This window comes from Pezoporus flaviventris, unplaced genomic scaffold (assembly GCF_033815535.1).
Source record: "Pezoporus flaviventris isolate CSIRO_AGI_PZ_B2104156 unplaced genomic scaffold, CSIRO_AGI_Pfla_v1 ptg000002l, whole genome shotgun sequence".
Lineage (NCBI taxonomy): Eukaryota > Metazoa > Chordata > Aves > Psittaciformes > Psittacidae > Pezoporus > Pezoporus flaviventris.
Window position 1 is genome coordinate 80,897,320 of NW_026892550.1, and position 20,277 is coordinate 80,917,596.

The 20,277-nt window shown below is 39.3% G+C and overlaps 1 protein-coding gene across 2 annotated transcripts in view; it reads right to left on the minus strand.

The window, feature by feature from the left end:
* The window catches only part of PTPRO (protein tyrosine phosphatase receptor type O), a 152,632-nt gene that overhangs the window by 36,970 nt on the left and 95,385 nt on the right, over positions 1-20,277 (minus strand). For both annotated transcript variants that reach the window (XM_061444666.1, XM_061444665.1), the window contains exons 3-10: positions 19,662-19,820; positions 17,465-17,617; positions 15,298-15,744; positions 14,129-14,290; positions 11,220-11,419; positions 6,924-7,044; positions 4,359-4,552; positions 2,028-2,139 (exon numbers count right to left, since the gene is read on the minus strand). In XM_061444666.1, coding sequence (XP_061300650.1) covers positions 2,028-2,139; positions 4,359-4,552; positions 6,924-7,044; positions 11,220-11,419; positions 14,129-14,290; positions 15,298-15,744; positions 17,465-17,617; positions 19,662-19,820 — 1,548 coding nt within the window. The remainder of the gene's footprint in view (positions 1-2,027; positions 2,140-4,358; positions 4,553-6,923; positions 7,045-11,219; positions 11,420-14,128; positions 14,291-15,297; positions 15,745-17,464; positions 17,618-19,661; positions 19,821-20,277) is intronic.

Here is a 20,277-nt window from a genome sequence, read left to right on the forward strand (position 1 = left end):
GAGAGCACTGAATAAAAAGCTGATTTTGCCTCTGTAGGAGAATTCAGCAGGGTGGTATTACACTTTAAGTTTTAATGTACTTTAGTAAAGACAGTAAAACTTAGAAAGGAAGACCTGGGCAAAAACGCAGCATGAGAAAACGTCTTAGAGTGAGAGAACCCAAAGAATTAAATGGAAATAATTGATTAACAGAAGAGTGAAGCTGGATTCTGTATAGGGATGGGAAAAAACTTTGTGTCTCTTCAGTTAATAAAACCCTTTGATGTTAAGAGGAATTAAGCATTGGAACAACTTCCCAGTCTTATACATTCTGGATATTTTTATGCAAAACCGGATTACCTTTTTAAAGAGAGGTTTTGCCAATAATAAATGGATGACATTATTGAAGAGATTAATCCATTTCTGATTTTGTCTACATCTGCTAGTTAAGGACTTGATCCATTTTTCCTCTAATAGCAGTAAGTATCTTTATTTTCACACCATACAGAGATCCAAACTGATCCTGGTGACAGCTTATATTTTAGAACAACCTTAATCTTCCTCATTTTTGCTGCTGGTTTCTGGAGGCATAATATTGAAGTGTGAGGGTCCCACTGGAACATTTCCACTCTAAAATGCTGAACCTGGTGCCCAAAACTGTTGGAAAAGACATTTCTCCCCTCATACAGCAACCAACCAGCTGGAAAATTGCTTCCCTATAGCGCTACAGAAAAGTTGATTGATGCCAAAGGACAATGAATATCCATGGAGACCTTCATGGAGCTCCAGCAGGGACTGTGAGTTTCTGATACACTGGAGAAGTGCCAGAATTTGTCAGCAGCATAGCTGAGGATCAGATGTTTTAGGATGGGAGGGTTTCTGGTTACTTCAGTGAAGCTAGGACTTAACCCACTGATAACTTTTCTGTCATGGCTCTGTCAGGCACCAGCACTACATTAATCATAGAATTATAGAATCATAGAATGGTCATCCTGGTAAATGGATTGCATTCAGTTTCTTCCTCAGACACATCCTCTTAGCTTCTTGTCAAACAGAAAATCTAGGACTAGGCTAGCATCTTTTTTGGAGAGAGTGGCTGGGATGTTGGAGGCTTTTTTTCTTTGTTATTAGATTTCTACAAATGGAAAGGAAGAGTGAGTCATCCTTTATTTCCTCTCATGGCGCATCTGGATTATTTACTGCTTTCAGTCACCTGCAAGGTGAATGAAACAGCGGTGCATAAAAGCACAACGATTCAATAAGAAACTTTGACTTCAACTGCCTGGATGCTAGAAACATGGGGCTAGGCGCTAACAAGACCTCTTGTATGTTGTTCCCTCTGTGGCTGATCTGTGATGTACTGAAGATTCAAACCCAAAGAATCTGACAAGAGACAACGGAGTATGTTAAATACATGGCTAGTCCCAACTGGAAGAGGGCAATCCATGTAGTTATATTGATTTACTGCAGTTGAGAATCTGACTTGCCATCACCACACAGTTTCCCAAGGCTAACTGACGCAGCATGGGTGCATGCGTTGATTGCAAGGGAACTCTTCTCTCATTACTGTGAACAAGCAGAAAAGGCAAAGCCGGAGGCCAAGAATAATGTGCTATCAAGAATACTACCTGCTTCGATCTGCCTAAGAGTGCATAACTCTCCTCCATTCTACCTGAGGTGGCACACAAGTCATGGACTGGTCTGTGGATTATTGGAAGTATGATAGTGGAGAAAAAACATTCGGAAATATTGAAAATATTTCAGGAAAAGAGTAACCAAGCACTGTACTTAACATAGGAAAATTATATATATTCACCTAGAACAGCTCTCACAGCTAAAAAAAAAAATTAAATTAAAAAAAAATAAAACAAACAAACCATCAAACAAACAAATGACAACAGAACAAAACCCCACAAACAAAGCCCCAGATAGGTGTTAAGTGTCATAATGTGCAAGTATCTTCAGGAGAAACGCAACACTCAGGTTAGACATTCTCTGCATCTCTGCTCCTGGGAGCATTTCCGCAGTCTTTTCAGATGGCTGCTTACCTGTTATGAAGCTGATGGTGGAGCTGTCACAGCAGCTTAGCTCTGGGTCCCCCCAAGTCACCATGGTGACCCGGAAATTATAATACCAAGCAGGCAGCAGATTTGCTATTCTCTGTAAAGTGACAAAGAGCAGCTCGGGACGTGTGACTTATAAAATACAACAATATTTACAAATTGCATGCCCACATTGATTTTACTGAGCACCCAGTCTTTACTCCAGTGGAAATCTCAAAAATTTGGCCCTTGAATTTATTCAAAAATCTGTGCAGTGAGAGCAAATATGGTTGTGATGGTTCTCCTGCTTATCCATGTACCTGTTCTACTCTCCACGGGAACCTCTCTCATTGATTTCTAAGGGAGAAAGAACAACTCCCACAGAGCAATCTTCCATCACAAAATTGACTCAGATTTTGTTGCTTCAAAAGACTTATATTTTCTGATTTTCAGTGTATTTCATTTTGTATTGTCATTTCTTATAAATGAAATATGAATGGAACATAAATGACTTATGAGACATAAATTATATATATAAATACAAATGAGATATAAATGAAGTATAAAATGCAATGTATTTTATAATATCATATGTAATATTGAAATTAAAATTCAAATATTTTTATTAACTTCAAATATTTAATCTTATGTTTAAATGAAAAGCCTCACGATACTTACTTTAATTCAAAATAAAAGCAAATTGGAAAAAATGAAATTTTAAAAGAAATTAGAAATTGGTATTTTTACGTATCTCTGCTGGTTGCAGTGCCTTCCCCCCTCCCCAGACAATACAAGGCAATCCAAAGATAAGGTTTGTGGATTATTCTCTTCATGTTTTTTGGAAAAAGTTGTATCCAATTAATACCGAAAATCTTGAAGATGCTTGGCCTATTGACATGCCCCTGGTGTAATACTGAAAACACAAACATTGCTGTGACAATTTAAAAATAAGATGAAAAACACAAGAAGAACGAAACAACAGAGTGAAAGGGAAAATTCAGTTCCAAAGGTTCTCACTAAGTGACAACTCTTCAGGAGATGATAGTTTTTGATCTAAGATGTCAGATATAGCTTGATTTTTTGATACCCCTGCCTTCTCACTGGGCTTGAAATTGTTGCTCCAGAACACACTACTGAGGGATGTCAGTAGATCATAGGGAAATTTATGGGATATGGTGGGATTCTGGGGAACCAACATGGAACCCAAACAGAAGTTCACTAATACTTACTTGTATGTTAAATACCGTAAAGGAAGAACAGGGAGATGCTCCTTTTATAATTCAGGCTTACTCTTTAAAATTATTCTTTAAGAAATTACTTTAGCTGTGATACAGCACTACTGCATTTCAGACTGAAATTCAGGCTAAGGAATTCCAACTTCACTGCCTTGAACAGGATATGCAACAGTTAGGGACAATATCACCTAATTTTCTAATGGGCCCCACTAACTCTGGAAGATACCATTACTTCTACGATGATTTGGATCACTCAGCTATTAATCTAATTGTGCTGAGTCATGATTACAAGATATTAATTACTCATTTGGTACGTTATTTTTGTTTTTAATTTCCCTAGAGACTCGTGTGCTAGATTTACGGTCACATACCCAATTACAGTTAAGCTGCTGTAGTCAAAATGACTCCACAAATGGTATTATGCAAATCAATTACAGTAAATCACCGTGACTCTCACTAGCAGCAAGTTATTGCTATCTTTTTGCATACTTATAACTTTCTGAACAACTGACTCCAGCTAAAATTGCTTGCTGTCTTGAGCTACAGCAAAGCCTGAATAAAATCTGTTCACTTTCTCTAGGAAACAGTGGAAAGGAAAAGGCAAATTTCACTTTATTTCTGCAAAGGTGCATGTATGTATATGTGTATGCGTATTCTTCTAGAGACCAGTCTCCAGCTAGTTGAAAGCACACTACAAGACTAGCCTGCAAGCTCCAAATCCATATTATCAATATTAATTATGTAGATAAAGCTTTGGACAACACCCCCCTGAGGAGAGGATAGCATTTTTAAAGACTTGACTGACAAACTGACCCCCAAATTGAAGCTGCCTCTGGACTTGCTGAACATGCCCATTTGTCAACAAAAAAGAAGCTCATCTCCTACATGACCTCCCTGCTTAAAAGTTAGCATGGTTCAGCTGGCATTCTCTTTCTTTAGAATAGAAAATGGCTTTAGAATCTGGCCATTTTCTCTGCTTTGTCTAGTAAAAAGTGCCAGGCTTAAAGGCATATATCCACATTTATGGGGGAAAGGCTGGGGAACAAAATGTCACAGGGTCACACAGGCATAGGAAAACAATAATCACTAATGGTCACTTTACCACAGAGGCAGTTAGGGAGACAGTTGCTGCTATTTCATAGTAGGTTGTCCATTCAGAAGTCATCGTTGATGGGTTGAAGTAAAACATTTCTACAACGTATTTCCTGAACACCCCAAGGAAAGGCCTGTTCCAGCTCAAAACCACAGCAGTAGGTCCCAAGGGGTAAAGTGTCAGATCCTTTATTCCAGTGGGCACTACAAATCAGAAACTGTGATTAGTAATGTGTGTTATCAGGTACAGTTTATTTTAAAAAATACCTTTCCTTAACCAAGTTCTACCCGTTTCTGATTTGTCTCTGAGTTTAATTCCCAAGATCTTCCTTGTCACAAGTAGTTGAATACCATTTTTTCAGCATTTCTTCCCCACTTTGTTATGTCTACTTTTTCAGAAATAACTACAGGCTACTTGGTGTTGGCTGCTTAGCTTGAGATAAAGTACAGGACTTGCTTTTTCATTAATGAAGGGTTCCATTCTACTTTGAAAATCAGGATGTGCAGCAGATATTTCAAGTTGCTCAAAAACAAAAGCATCAAAAGCCACAATACTCTGGAAGATGAAGACTATGAGAAGAACATTTTTTATGTCTGTCTCGCCTCCTTCCTTGGGGAGCATAAAGGTGCTGTCATGTATTGCTATTCTTGCCTCCCAGATGATGACACTGAGAAAGAGAAGTCAAGTGATTTGAAAAATGTCATATAAGGGTCAACTTCTGCAACCCTTACTTGTCTAGAAAGCAATTATTCTTCATGACTTAACTCAAGCTACTTAAATAAGTACTTTGCTAACATTTGCAAGGGTTGCAGAGCCCCAGAAGTCGCATGCCAGGTCAGAACCAACACCAGCATCCAGATGACTTCAGTACATGTTAGCACATGATTGCCTTTCCCCTTATAAATCATTTACCACATCTTTGCTTTATCTGAAGTGTTAGTATTCACTCAATGACAGTGAAGCTTAGGATAAACATGGGGAGAATTTAATACTGGTAATAGTATATTTTATCTTACTTCCATTTCATTTATCATTATCCACCACTGATAATTTCACAGAACAGTTTCTTTCGCAGTTCTACTATTTTAACATCAAATTCAATATGCTGTTATGAAATGAAAACTCATACAACTGTTGTTTTTCTGCATAAAAACATCCCCTTTATGAGATGCTTTGTTTAGAAACTGGTTGCCATTTGAAGTTTATGGCTTTTATGGATGTCAGGCCACACAAAAGTGGAGAAAATGAAGGAACTGATTTATTTTGGGAATATATGATTTTACTTTCTCAAGTGAAAATGGAATGTTGCAGATTTCTGAACAAAGTAAAATGAAAAAGTAAAAAAAAACTTGTCCAATGGTAGAGAATTTAATAATATATATATATATTTTACAATTTTTTCATTTATTGAAATACACCATACTTTTTCAAAGTTTTATTCAGACCCGATTTATGAATATATATTAGGAGATTGCCTACACTGGAAAGGGTCTCACCATATTCACTACTCCTCATATTTGCTTTCACTTAAGGATTCAATTCTTAACAGCTTAACTTTGGTTTTTTTTCTGTTTCACTTTCTTTCCTATATCACAGAAAGGAAGCAGAGTGAAAAATATTGAAGATCTCCGACTGTCAGCCACCTGCTTTCCCACAAGGCAGTCTATTTATCAGAAGGAGAAGCTTGGTGACTCAGATTAAATATTTCTCTGTGGGTGTAATTCTATACACCGAATCTCTTTGTCCTTTGTTTTTTTAATACACTTTGTTAAAGTAGTAACCTTAACAAAATAAATGATACTGAAACTAAAAGATACTGAATTCTATCCTAAGTGACTATTTAGGAGCCTGGAGGAATCCTGAATTACAGGCAGTGGGGCAGCAACCTGCATCCTTGATATTGTTACTCTTTGTTCCAGAAAGTTCTCTTCAAATCTCAAAGCAGAGATAATCAAGATCCGCTGATAAACTCTAGAAAATCAAGGCATGCACAGCCTAAGTTGGTGATGGTCATGAAGGAGATCAGCCAGCTCTCCTGACTCTTAGCACTGTGGCCTTCAGACGGGGCCACTTTACATTCTTCATGAAGTACACTTGCAACAAATGTCTTAAAAGCAGTCCACATACTTCATGAGCCAGTGGTAACAAATCACCTTTAGGAAGTGCCCACATCTCTCCATGCACCACAGATCAGGTTGACTACACTTTAAGGAGGCTCCCACCATAAATTACATAGACCATGACCACTCTAAGGGCAGACATATGTAGGTGTCCAATGGTGAAGATGGGGCACTCTGTGTGAAACCTGGCCATAACCTCCCTCTAGTTAGGTTTGGTAATAACATAACATTTAAATGTGAAATATCTATCTTCCACTGAAGGAGTATATTCCCCACCTTAGTAATGGGCTAGACAATATAAGAAAATAATTCCCACTAAGTGTTCATTGCAGTTAAAATAACCAACGTGACAATGCAGTAGTCCTTCATGGGCTCTAGAACTTAATGAATATACTACACATATTTAAAACCAAACCAAAATGAACATATTTCAAACAGCAGATGCAGGGATTACCAATGGAAAATGTAACGGGATCAGAAGGTGGTCCAACCAACGGTCCTTTCCGTAAATAAACCACAACTTGGTACTGGGCACCGGGAACAAGATTTTCAATGAGGCTGCTGCTTGAATTTACCTAATAGGAAGAGAACACATTGGATATGAAGTATTTACTCAGTTAATTAAAACAATACTGAGACTGTACTTGAACTACTCCAGTTACAAAAGGTGTGAACACACTGGCATCAGCTGCTAAAACTCTGTTCATTAAGCCCAAAATGGAAAAACTGTGAAAGTGGTCAGGACTGACTTGATAAATGATTTAACTTGGAGAATTCCACTTGCTTTGCTACATAAAGTCAGCTGTCACACTGCAGACCAACTCTCTCCTACCGTCAAAGTTTATTGAAATATCTAGGCTACGTTATTCATATTCAGATGATATTATTCAGGCATGGTTTTTTATTGAAAACCATGTGTTTTCAATAAAAGGCTGAGGCTTTTCAATGGCCATCTGATTCATCTGCAGCTATGTGAGCTGAAGGCAGCGTTATGGGAAAGCTGTCTTCTGAATGCACGTGTTAAGTGATTGCATGGTGAAATCAGAGAGAAATTACTCTTTCTCACCTCCCCTGCACAGCACAAAACCCTAAGAGACATTGTGATTTTTCTTTTCCGTTTGAAGCACCACCATTAAAATTTCTGCTGTTCAAAGTTTCAGCCTGAGCTGGAGACAGAATGCCTGACCAAGTGATTCCTGGTCTGATACAATATGAAAAGTCTTATCTTCTGAAGAACCAGCTAACAGCAAATGCACAGAACATCTTCAAGGAAAGGACAGCCGACACCCCTTCCAGAGCTGCAGGCTGATACTTCCTACTAACATTTTATTCACAAACTTTCCAAAGTCTGCATCACAGCCACCTTTGCACTGGTGGTTTACTGCAATGCCCGTGAATACATCAGTGCCAGCACAGATTTAGTGAGGAACAGAATTTCTCTTTAACAGCTGCTTTGGAAATCTAAATTCACTTTTAAATCGTGCACAATGTTCGAAATGGATAAAAGTCTGCACTGAATTTTGCCCTTTTCAGCTTGTCAAAGAGAATTCAAACCAACCAGCCATTAAGAATTCCAGATATAATAAGGTGATAACACTTGATTAGAGGTGGTATAAATATTTGTAGTGACAAAAAGAAACAACTGTATTTAGGACTTTATACCTGCTTGCAATAAATAGGCATTTACTTTTACAGATATCTTGTTTACTCAAGGATTAGCTTTAGATACTCATTTTTTGAGATTGTAGGTGAATCCTGTAGTATTTACCTTAATCATATGTGTATATACTTGTGATCTGTGGTTTATAATCACTGCTGCATTGTTTTCCTTCCTGATTAAATGACTGCACTTTTAATAAGTGGAAGGAAAATAACTCTGAAATTACAAGATGATTCCAAAAATCAATTCTGAAATTGTCATGAAGAGACACTTCCAAATGTTGAAGTTCACAGCCATTCTTGGAAGAAAACTGAAGACATTTTGACAAAGAGCCATTTTAAAAGACATTTTTAAAGGATGCAGACTCTATGTACTATTAACTTGCAGGGTTAATCACAGAGTTGAAGGAGATGAAGATTTACTGGAAATGTTAGCAGCCTCCTTCCATTCCCATGGACAAGCTGAGGGTGCAGCAGGGCAGTACTGCAGGTCATTTGCAGACTCCTCCACCACACACATTTAGGGAGACAGACAGAAATTGTGGCACTGCTCAGTAATGGCCTTATCAGCATCTTGGTAAGGTAACTGAGATGTGGGCTAAAATCTCTTTCTAGTTGAAGCTTGGCCATGTTTTGCCCACTACTGATTTCAAGAGTTAAGCGCACCGGTATCTACTAGAGCCTTATACTTCTGTGGGACTGATGTGCCAGGCCATCTGATCCACACAGTCCAGTAAATCCGATTGTCCCCTACCTCCACCTGGCTGGAGGCAGGGCCCCTCTAATGGTCGTCACAGCATTGGACACTTAAGTCGTGTTGAAAGGGATTATTCTTCGTTATCACAGGAGCTGGAGTAAAATCAGCTCTTCCACTCCATCTGGGAAACTGCTCACCAGAGACTGAAGCCGTAGCTCTCATGGACCGAATGGACTCGGCAGCATTATAGGGATTGGTCCATGCACTAAGAAAATGATTTTTTTTTCCTCTTGGTCTGTATGTATATGGATGTATATATGTGGGAGAGCGATGGTGTATTGAAAATGTGGGATCTGAGCACGACGTGAATGGTATGGAATAAGGGGTGGATAATGTCCTGGGTTCAGCAGTAGCAGTCATGTTTTTTCCTTTGTGTTAACTGGTGCAGTGCTGTGTTTTGACTTCTAGTTTGAGAGCAGCGTTGGTGAAGACGATGTTTTCGGTTGTTGCTAAGTGATGTTTACCCTGACCAAGGACTCTGTGAGGCTCATGCTCTGCCAGGGAGGAGGGGAAGCTGTGAGGAGGCAGAGACGGGGCGCTTGACCCGGGCTAGCCGGGGAGGTATTCCATACCACAGCACGTCATGCCCGGGGTGGGGGGTAACTGGGAGTTACCCGGAAGGACAGGAGCTTCCGGGTGGAACTCGTTTTCTTGGCCGGTGGTATCGTATTCTCTTCCCTTGTTATTTTCCCTTATCATTGTTTTAGCTGATAGTAGCGGTGGTGATTTGTTGCTGGACTGTTCTTGTCTCAACCCGTAGGAGTTGCACTCTCTCGATCCTCCTCCCCGTTCCTCCGGGAGCGGGGAAGGGGAGAGCCCCGGTGCAGTGGGGGGGGGAGACGGACACGGACCTTGATTGTTGTCAGCTCGGCACCACTCACTGGGAGTGAGTGAACAAGTTACCTGACTGGGTTTAAACCACGACAAAGCTGTATGCTACCAATCCATCATAGCCACAGCATCTGACTCAGAGTTTCAACCAATGGAAAAATGCCATATCTGGGGATTCAGGATTACTGCTCATCATAAACACATCCTATATGGCAGTCCTAAAAAACTGTTGTTCATGCAAATCATAGGTGATCTAAATGATCATTTACTTTCCAGTGCTGACATTTTTTTTTTACAGATAAAAAGAAAAGCTGACTTCTGATCACCTCTAAACTTCCAGAAAACTTAGAGTTTCTGTATTCATTTGTATTCCGTATTAATCTGTAGGTATCTAAGAAAGAATTTATGCTAGTCTGATTATAACCATGCCTATGAGCACTTTGCTTAATACAAGTGGATTACAGCAGATGCCTAAATGTTGTTATGATATGGCTGGGAAGCAGCTCTGTGGAAAGGGACTTGGGATTCCTGGTGGATGACAAGCTCAATATGACTGAACAGTGTACTTCTGAAGCAAAGAAAGCCAACAGGTTGCAGCATTACATCAACAAGGGCATCACCAGCAGAGATAAAGAAGTCATTATCCTACTCTACTTGGTGCTTGCCAGACCACACCTGGAATACTGTGCTCAGTTTTGATCCTCTCTATACAAAAAAGATGTGACAGGCTGGAGAGGGCTCAGAGAAGGGCCACAAAGATGACCAAAGGACTGGGAAGCCTGTTAATTGAGGAAAGGCTGAAAGAACTGGGTTTGTTCAGCCTTGAGAAAAGAAGGCTTGGGGGACACTTTATCATCATGTTACAGTATTCAAAGGGTGGTTACAAAGAAGATGGAGATTCCCTTTTTACAAGAAGTCACACGGAAAAGATGAGGCATTAGTAGGTACAAGTTACTCCCAGGTAGATTCTGGTTGGACACAAGGAAAATTTTTCACATGACAGCCATTGGAATAATCCCCAGGGAAGAGGTGTGTTCCTCAAGGCTGGGTACTTTTAAGATTCAGCTGGACAGGGTGCTGGGACATCTTGTCTAAACTATGGTTTTGACAAGAAAGCTTGGACCAGATAACCCTTGAGGTGTCTTCCAACCTGGGAATTGATGATTCTATGATTCTGTTATGGCAACATTTTGCCTGCTGCCATGAAAGTGTCTCAAAAGGTACAATGTAATTCACAAGCTCGGACAAAGGACTGGCTATGTAAGTCTAACAGAAATACAATCTTAACACTACTATGTTTTACTACACTCATTAGTTCCCAGATGCTGTGCTCTCCCCTACACTTTGTAGCAGCTGTGTCCCTTTAGACTGCAGCAGGGAGCAGCTACCACTGTGCTCTGCAGCCCTGATCCCAACAGGGCCCTTAGGCATGATGATCCCAAACAGCAGAATCATTAGCAATTTTTTCCTGTGTTTGAAAAGGCTCCAGCTTCCATCCCTTACCTCAGTACAGTAGTGTTTTTCAAGCCTTTGACTTTCCTTTTGTTTCTGACAGGTCAGAGAAACCACAGACACGATGGTGCTGTTGCTTCCGCTTTCTCGCGATGCTGTCCAGGATGTCAGGGCAGTAGTGGAGCTTAGCACCTTCACGGTCACGTGCTGGGGCTTCTCAGTGAGCTCTTCTATCCATTCACCTGTGGGGCCTGGGACATGTCCCAGAAGAAAATGTGAGCAAGCCACTCTACGCATTTGAGGCATATATGTCAAAACATCCTTCTTTCATGGGATCATTTGCTACTAGTGAAGGAGGCTGGACTGACACTTGTTCATCTGCACCGCTGTCAGGCAGTGAAGAAGGCAGCCAGTGGGAAACAGCTTATGGCTGGTGCTATTTCACCTGTAGCAGAGGAGATGACGAGAAAAATGTCACTGTTCAAAAATTCAGATTGCAGTATTCTCTATTGCATACAAGAAACCACCCAGAAATACCAGCTTTGCTCCAAGATAGTGTTTAAAAGCTGTGACATCCAACCGCATACAGATAATTGACAAATATTAAAGGATAAGCACATAAAATTTTTCACCTCTCCACATACTGCCATACCCTCCAACTGTACTACAGCCTTGAAGCGTGAAAATCAAGTTCACAGAGGTTACCACGGTGAAGAATTTCATTGTTCATCGGACTTTCTGAAGGACTTGGTAGGGAACACAGGTTTAAATGTAGATAAAACAACGTTTTGAAAGATAACGTCAGCTAGACTTGGTCAAAATTTCAGATTTCATGAAAATTATCAGCTTTTCTTGTCACTTTGAAGTGATGTGACAGCTCTCTCTCCTTGACATTCCTTCCTTTACATAATTGTAATGGTTCTTTACATTTATTGAGAAAAATAAAATAAATGCCAGTGAGATCAGCCTACAGTATTTGACAAGCTATACTGCTATATGGATGCAGTATAAATGTTGTGTAATACAAGCCAATAATTTGACAGGATGTTTCACTAACAGAGTGCTACAAGGATAAGATAAGGCTGAAGCTATGAGCGAGAGTCATAACAGCAGGCCCACACCTACTCATCTAAAAGAGGAACTCGATCATTAGATTAGTCTCTGGAACAAATGCTTTATGTGCCGCTCTTACCATTCATAATTTGTTTCAGCATTGGCATTAAGGGAACTGAGCTATTTCATGTCACAAACCTAAGCTGTAGTCCCTATACAAAAAGCCTGCTTGATTAGGTTCATAAAGAAATATGGAAAAGCAATTTCACCTTAAGAGGACTTGTGCATGTCTCAGATTTGGCATACTACCAGGAATATGTATAATATCTATCTAAATACTAGGGATTTTGCATTTGAAAGAATAAATATGACAATTGCCAAGAATCCTCAAGTGGTTCGGAAAGACTGCAAAACTAACTGACAAAACCCCCCAAAACAAATGTTCTCAATGTGTTACATGTAAAATAAAAATATTCATTACATGCCCATAACATCTTAATACATATTCTAGCAACCTATGCACCCATACTTTGGATTAACATTTTCTCATTTCTCTCATGTCTGTCCCCAGTGAGTAGACTTCATGGAGACACTGTATTGCATATTGCTTAATGGAAATGGAATAACATTTGGCATTAATAGCAATGCTGCATAATTTATTTGTTACACTTGAATACTTTCATATATTTTAATGCTTTCCACATAATGAAGCTGTCTAATAACTATTTCTAAAGAAAACCAAAGACAGTGAAATTACAACAGAAGAGGCCCTTCCTCTTGTGTTTCCTCCTTTCTCTTTGTTTTCTGAGTACCATTTCTTTCACTTATAAAGTTAAAAAATAGGCAAGATAGTGGAATTCAGTTACATGCAGTCAAGCATTATGAGGAATTTAAGCCTAAATAGTTAGTATTTGTAAATGTTATGAGCTTCTAAAGACAAGGTTTTTATTAATAACGTAATTAAGTACTTGAGTAAATTTTCTTATAAATATGAACGTTTCTGCCAGCTTTAGCTCCTGGGTCTTGTTACAACATTCATGAACTGGGGGAGACACCATCTTCCCACACATAAAAATGTGTAGTGTTGCAAGTATTCCCGTGTTCTCATTGCATGGGCACTTTGCAGGCTATATCTACTTCCTTTTGTAGAAAAGGTACAGAGGTGATGACAGCCACCAGAAGGACAACAATCTGAATTCACCAACACCTGCCTTACTTGCTGATCTAATTGTCAGTCATGATATTAGTTTACACAATAGTGTCTTCTTGTTTTGTCTTTTACTAAATCTTCAGTTAAGAAACCCTGGGATCCTACAGGGAAATAAATTACTTTTTCTCCTCTGAATTCAGCAGGCTGAACTATGTCATCTATTGTAAAATTACAGTAGATATGCTCTGTGTTCTCTCAGAGACCATCTAATTTCAGAGTTCAGTGTTTAATTGTGCAGTTCTCACACTCTCAGCCTGAGATACCCTTCATCCCTAACCCGGTACAAAGAGCCTCCAGGAGTAAAGAAATTAAGTATTTTCAAGAATGTCTACAACCACTGCTTTAATTCTCTGAATTAAATCCTCTCTTTGAAAGATGCAAGGGGGGGAAACTTGTTTCAGTGAGCCGCTTCACTTCTGTACACTGGGCAATGACTATCAAATACGTCACCTGCTTTCAGTTCTTAGCTCTGCCAAGACAGCACAATGAAGGCCCATCCAGGGAAGATATAACATATAACATATTTGCATTATATTTCCTTCTCTGGCACAGGTAATTCCAGACGACTAGACTCTTCTGATCCTGCAGCAGATGCCATAGCTGCCACAGTGGGCAAACTCTAACATTATATTATATATATATAACCTTAAAGTTATATTGGTCTGGGAGAAAAAGACAGATTTGTTGAAATACTTACTGATATAAAAGCTAAGTGTTTTTGATAATTGACTTCCCCGAACTTCACAAGAGCCAGAGGAGCTAAATGTTGTTACCGACAACTTATATTTTCCTGGTTCTTTCAGTTCAGCAACAAATTTGTGAGTGTCCTCACTTACTGTCAAAAATTCCGTGAAGTTCTCTAAATCAGGGAGGAAAAAGAAGTATGGATTAATTGAAACTTGAAAGGCTTCAGCCGCTGAGAAAATGATTTATATCGGAAATGCTAATACTGTTTCTGCTGAGGGATTAAAAGGTATCCAAAAGGACTGGATTTATGTGGGTAGTTTTATTTCCTGCCACCAACACAAGAGTAATTAATGACCAAGGTTGCAGTATAGGTGTAAAGGAACAATAAACCCAAGCCAAATTTTCATTCCATAGAAGGGATGATAAAATTGGGTTGCCATGACTGTGCAAGTGAAAAACAGCATGACATGAAAGAAAAGGAGCTTCCAATTTTCTATCTAATCCATTGCATTCTTATTCTGAAAAAAAAAACCAACAAACCAAAACCAGTATTTGCCCTCAGGGTGGGAAGGCTTATCAAAACTGCTTGTGAGGAAATAAAATTAATTTGGATAAAATAGATTTTAAAGCAGAAAACGTTTAAGCAACGTGGTGATTTTCCTGTAGCTTCATCACTTGAAAAATCTCCCTGATCTCTACCAAAGCTTCCTTGTTGCCTAAGGAATATGTTTGGTAGCAGTCCTCCAAGACAAGCATTAATCTGAATCTTTTCTGCATGCCCCTTCCAGTCCAGGTCCCTCTGAGAACCTCTCTCAGTGGCAGGCAAAACTACATGGTATAATGTGCCTTCTGTTCCTCAAATTTCTGTCACCTCACCTCCTTTCTCCAATACCAGAATGGATTTATGATAACTGCAGTGTAAAGAGTGTAGCAATATGTACAACAGTATAAATCTCGTTTAACAAAAGAGAATTGCGGAATGCAATTTACCCCTCCTCCCTGACTTTTATGATGCACAGCCAGAACCAGATGCTACTCAGTGCAAGAAATTTCTGAAGAAATACAGGAGATCTAACAAAGCCCTCTGAAGCACAGTACTAGTTAATAATCTGTAGTGGGGACAACCACCAATGGAATTACAAAAAATAAGTATGAAAAGGCTATAAGGCTCTGGTTTACCTTCCCTTTCAATATTGATATGGAAACCATCAAACGCAGTAGGCGGCTTTGGTGGTAACCAGGTCACCACCATTTGTACAGGAAGGAAGGAAGGGGTCTCTGGATTCAGTTTTCCAGATGTGTTGACATCACTGGCCTCGTAATCACTGGAAACTGCATTGACAAACTCCTCTTCACCCTCTGATGACTCAGCTTCATTAGACCACCAGTACGGCTGTGATGTGGTTTCATGCTCAGTGCTGTTATGACGGTAGACAGCTGAGGCTGCAGTTGTGTTCACTGCTGGAATTTCAGGTGGGTTGTCAGAAAAATGGCTATGTTTTTCTTTCTTCATGATCTCTTGTGGCCCCATGAATGATTCTTCTGCAAAATTCCCACTGTGCTCTTCCCAGTTATTTCTGTTGATTGGTACAATCTGAACAGAAATGTTTCGAGGTGGGTAAGGAACTAAAAGAGAAGCAAGGGTTAGTCTTTTAATAGGTATGTTCTGTGCACCTTTAGAAGTGTTAATTCCAAGAGGAATACTGTTTCAGAAAAACAGTGCATCTAGAGATGTGTCCCTGCCCATGGCAGGGGGTCTGGAACTGGATGATCTTGAGGTCCTTTCCAACCCTAATTATTCTATGATTCTACGATTTTGAAATAACTTCTTCATATTAAGATTCTCCCTTCTCTTACATATACTTATAGAAGAAGTGATTCTAGTACCATCAAGATGAGTGTAAATTCACAGGAAAATCATGATTCAAGAATAACAGGAATAAAAGCAGATGTGAAATCACAGTCAATCAGACTTCAGTGCTATTACAGCAGCAAGGCTACTCAAGTGTGAATTTGTAAGAATGGATTTTCATATATTTTATTATGCTTTCCAGAAAGACCTTGATCATGGAAAAAAATACTTCTGTGGAAATGAATTGAAAAATATATTCAAAACTAATACATGGCATATTCAAAACTAATACATGGCATATTTAAAAAGTATGACCTTCATGTTACTGTAGGCCTTTTCATATGCTTTTAGCATCATCTTTTCACAACCATTAAACATCAGTTTAGATTTTCATATCTGTGAAGGTTTGATTTTAAGATTTGGCTCACCAGAAGACAAGATTCTGGCATGCAAAGAAGGTACTTCAACTTATACCAGGAGGGTAACACACAGCATTTTGTCTTCCTCACTGTAACTGCTTGTCTGTCTGCCCTTATATATGATAAGTGCGAATAGCCTTTGCAAATAATTTTGACTGGCACCTTTCAAAATGGCACTTTACACCACACTAATCTGCTTACCTCCCCTGTCTTGGCCACGGCCACTAATACAAAATCAGACACTACGATTCCTCATGCGAAGAATGAGGGATGTGAGTGCAGCAGGAAAGCAGAGTCCTGTTGGTTGTATTCTTATGGTTCAATATCTTGATAACTATATTTAAGATTCTCAGAACAGAACTCAGCTGGCATCAGTTGACTTTGGTTTGTCCATGGCAATGAATGGACCAACATCAGTTTATTCATCTGAAGATTGTTTTTTTTTTATTTTACCACCAGTTCATTTCACTTTGGACCCTGGAAAATGTCTGTGGTCCAACAGATTAATAAAAAAGTTTTGGGCACTGTCCCAGGACCAAATTAAATTAGTTCTGGACCCTGAACAAATGTAATTTTCAGCCTTTGCAACATTGCTGTCTTGGAAATTAAAAAGTCATGCTTCAGGGCACAAACTGGCTGCCAAGTGGGGTGACTATGACATTTCTCTCCATAATAGAAGACTGCACAGTAAGGAAGGCCTTCTCCAACAGTTTGGCTATGATTCACTGTGCAAAGAGACAGACCAATATAGATAGATCAATAGTATGCTCAGTGCAGCTACTACTGTGGCTTAAAAATTAATTCCTAGCACAAGGCCTAGGTCATGTGAAGCAGAATTTATTTTCTAAGAAGAAAGCTTTATAGCTTCATATAAATTCTCATCTAAATTTCCCTTTGCACTGCATTGGACACATAACCCTATGTGCTAGCCTCAGAATCCCCCTCCCATGCTCCTGGGCAGGAGCAGCTTCCAGGACTGCTCCCACTCAGACTCTCCTCTGGGGTCAATCCCCTCCCCACAGCGGAGGGCAATCATACAGACTAGGAGCAAATGGTGCATAATAATTTTCTTCACCTGTTCTGTGCTGTTTGGGCTCATGCTGTACTCCACTGTATTCCACCAGTGTGCTTTTGTTGAAGGTTGCTTCTGATACCAACTGAAATGTGATGTTACTGTAGCATATACCTGGTAGCCAGTGATTGAAAACTGTTTTACCTTTAAAGAAATCTGCAGAAAGTTTTAAAAGAAAAGAAGAAAGTTAGAAAAAAGGAAAATGCAACAAAAGTTCACTTTCTGGTAATGCAACTGCACATGCTGAACTGGCAGTGTTTCAGATGTTTAAACATTGCTCAGCCTGGTCTGAGACATGAAATTCTGATAATTCAGTCTGCCAATGTTTTTCCTGGCATCAAAGCCACTTTGCTAAATAAAAAATAAAAAAGCCCAGCACAAGAAACATGAACTGCTTTTCACAGGAAAAGGAACTGAATCTGGCAACCTGTTCCACATGACACTAAACATCTCAAAGAGCATCTGACAGTTTCTGCAGACCTTTAACTGCTGCACGCAGAAGCCTCCTTGGTCTTTTGCTGACTGAGGTATAACATTCATGGTAGGTTGTTCAAAGGACCCTCTAGCATGCAAGTGAGTGCAAGCCACAGTTCTGAGTCTGGAGCTCATATCCACCACCAGTACACGTGAGAAGTTGCTTCAGGCTATTTGGCTATAGGAATGAGTGTGCAAGTTGTTTAGTGAATTTCTTAAACCTGGCTGACTTTTTTATTTATCAGCAGCTGCAGCATTACAGCCCTTGGAACCATGTATTAGCTGTAGAAGGCAAAAATTACTGCTGATATTCCTTTGTTCTCCAGAAAGAAGTTATCTATATTCTGTGCTGCGATTCAGAATCACCCTTTCTAACTTCTGGCACCTCACAGCATTGAAAAAATGTGATTTCTAGCCCCACTCTGTTTTGAAGCAAATACACTCAAAAATCTTCTGACCTCCATCTGGAAGTGTCTATCTCCCTCTACTGACTTTAAAGAGAGCTTACAGTGACTAGACTTTGGGAGCCTTAGCTCAGTGCCTAAAATTCAATACAGCACCTACTCGATTACTCAAAGAATTTTACTGCCACTATGCAGTGTTAAACCACCTGCTCTTCAGGGCCCACAGAGTATGCAGGTGCCTTTCTCAGTCCTCAGGATGGTTTCCATAGGACAGTCCAATTTACATTTCTGAGACAGATGTTATGCTTAAGCTACATTGCAGGGCAAAAGGGAGTTATAAAAAAAATAAAAATCAAAATCAGAATTTGCTTTTGTTAGATTACTTAGATAAATTGTTTAGACTGACTGTCTAGATTGTTAGCCCCTGATTACATTATTCTAATAAAATTGAAAATGATAATATGCAGCAGGGTTTATTAGCTCAGGGACAATGCTGAATACTACAGTAATATACAGTACTATACAGCAGAGTACTATTAGTCCTGTGTCACTCTACGGTGATACAGAATTACCAGGTTTAAATTCTGTGCCAGGAATCAGGTATATTGAATGGGTTTCCCATCTGTGGGGCATCCCAGAGCTCTCCTATCAGCTATTCACCAAAAATGACATCTTGGCCAGAGGGAAGAGACTGGGAAGCATGTTTTATGCTTTCAACTGACACATGTTATCTAGGGATTTCAACAAGCATCTTTAGGAAGTAAAAATGTATCTCCCTCTTTCCTACTGAGTTTTGTATTTCTTTCCTTTTAACTTTTGTTTTGGATTGTACAGCAGCAGGGAAGCTTAAAAGACAAGGAAAGACAAGGAAAGACAAGGAAAGACAAGGAAAGACAAGGAAAGACAAGGAAAGACAAGGAAAGACAAGGAAAGACAAGGAAAGACAAGGAAAGACAAGGAAAGACAAGGAAAGGAAAAAAAGGTAGAAAGCTTTTGGGGTTTTAGCGCATCAGGAACTGGGGATCCCTTCCCAGGTTGATTTCAGAACTGATTAAAAAAATCTGGACCACCCAGTCTTCCTCTAATATCCAAAAGAAAAGAAGAATCACTAGAACTAGAATGGGAAGCAGGCTGATATCCAAAGTGAACCACCAGTTCAATTCAAAGACTCCTCCTTTCCTTCATGATACTATATAATCTGACACACAACAAAAAATATAAATCTTTTTAACTCATACATGTCAAAACTACACCTAAGACCACAATTCAAAATGTTTCTGGCAGAGTTATCATTAAGGTATAGTGGAATAGTTTCCTCCTACCTTTGTACAGCATTGTTCGGTAGTCTTTTCCTTCCCAATAGCTTATATTTACCCTGGTAAAAACATTGTACTTCTCTGGGTACTGAATTTCAAACAACACTCCTGTTTCTGGAGATGGTTTGTAATCATAGATAGAAACACTGCTCACAGGAAGGGGTTCTAAAGGATATACAAATAAAAGGAAAAAAGGAAGAAAGGAGCAGATTAATAGGCAAACTGAGTTCTTCACACACATACCATCATCAATGCAACGAAACAAATGGTTTTGCTAGGTACGGCACAGGCACTCAAATCTACCACTTGATATGTGGCGTTTCACAGAGGTCCGGGACAAAAGCTTCTTGGGCCATTGTCAAAGCCAACATTTGTGTGTGCCCCCATCAATAATTGTTTTTTATGCTTATACTTTAACAGAAAAAAATCCTTATTTGCCACAAAAATAAGATTGAAATAACAGTTATTACTTAAGCACTCACAGTTGTCATCCCAGAAAGATTTTCACCTTTAATCCTTGCCAATCATGTAAAAGTGTCCAGACAATAATAACAAAACACATGAAATTGCGCATAAGTTTGGCATAAATGTGAACTTTTAAGATTAGATGAGAAGCTTATCA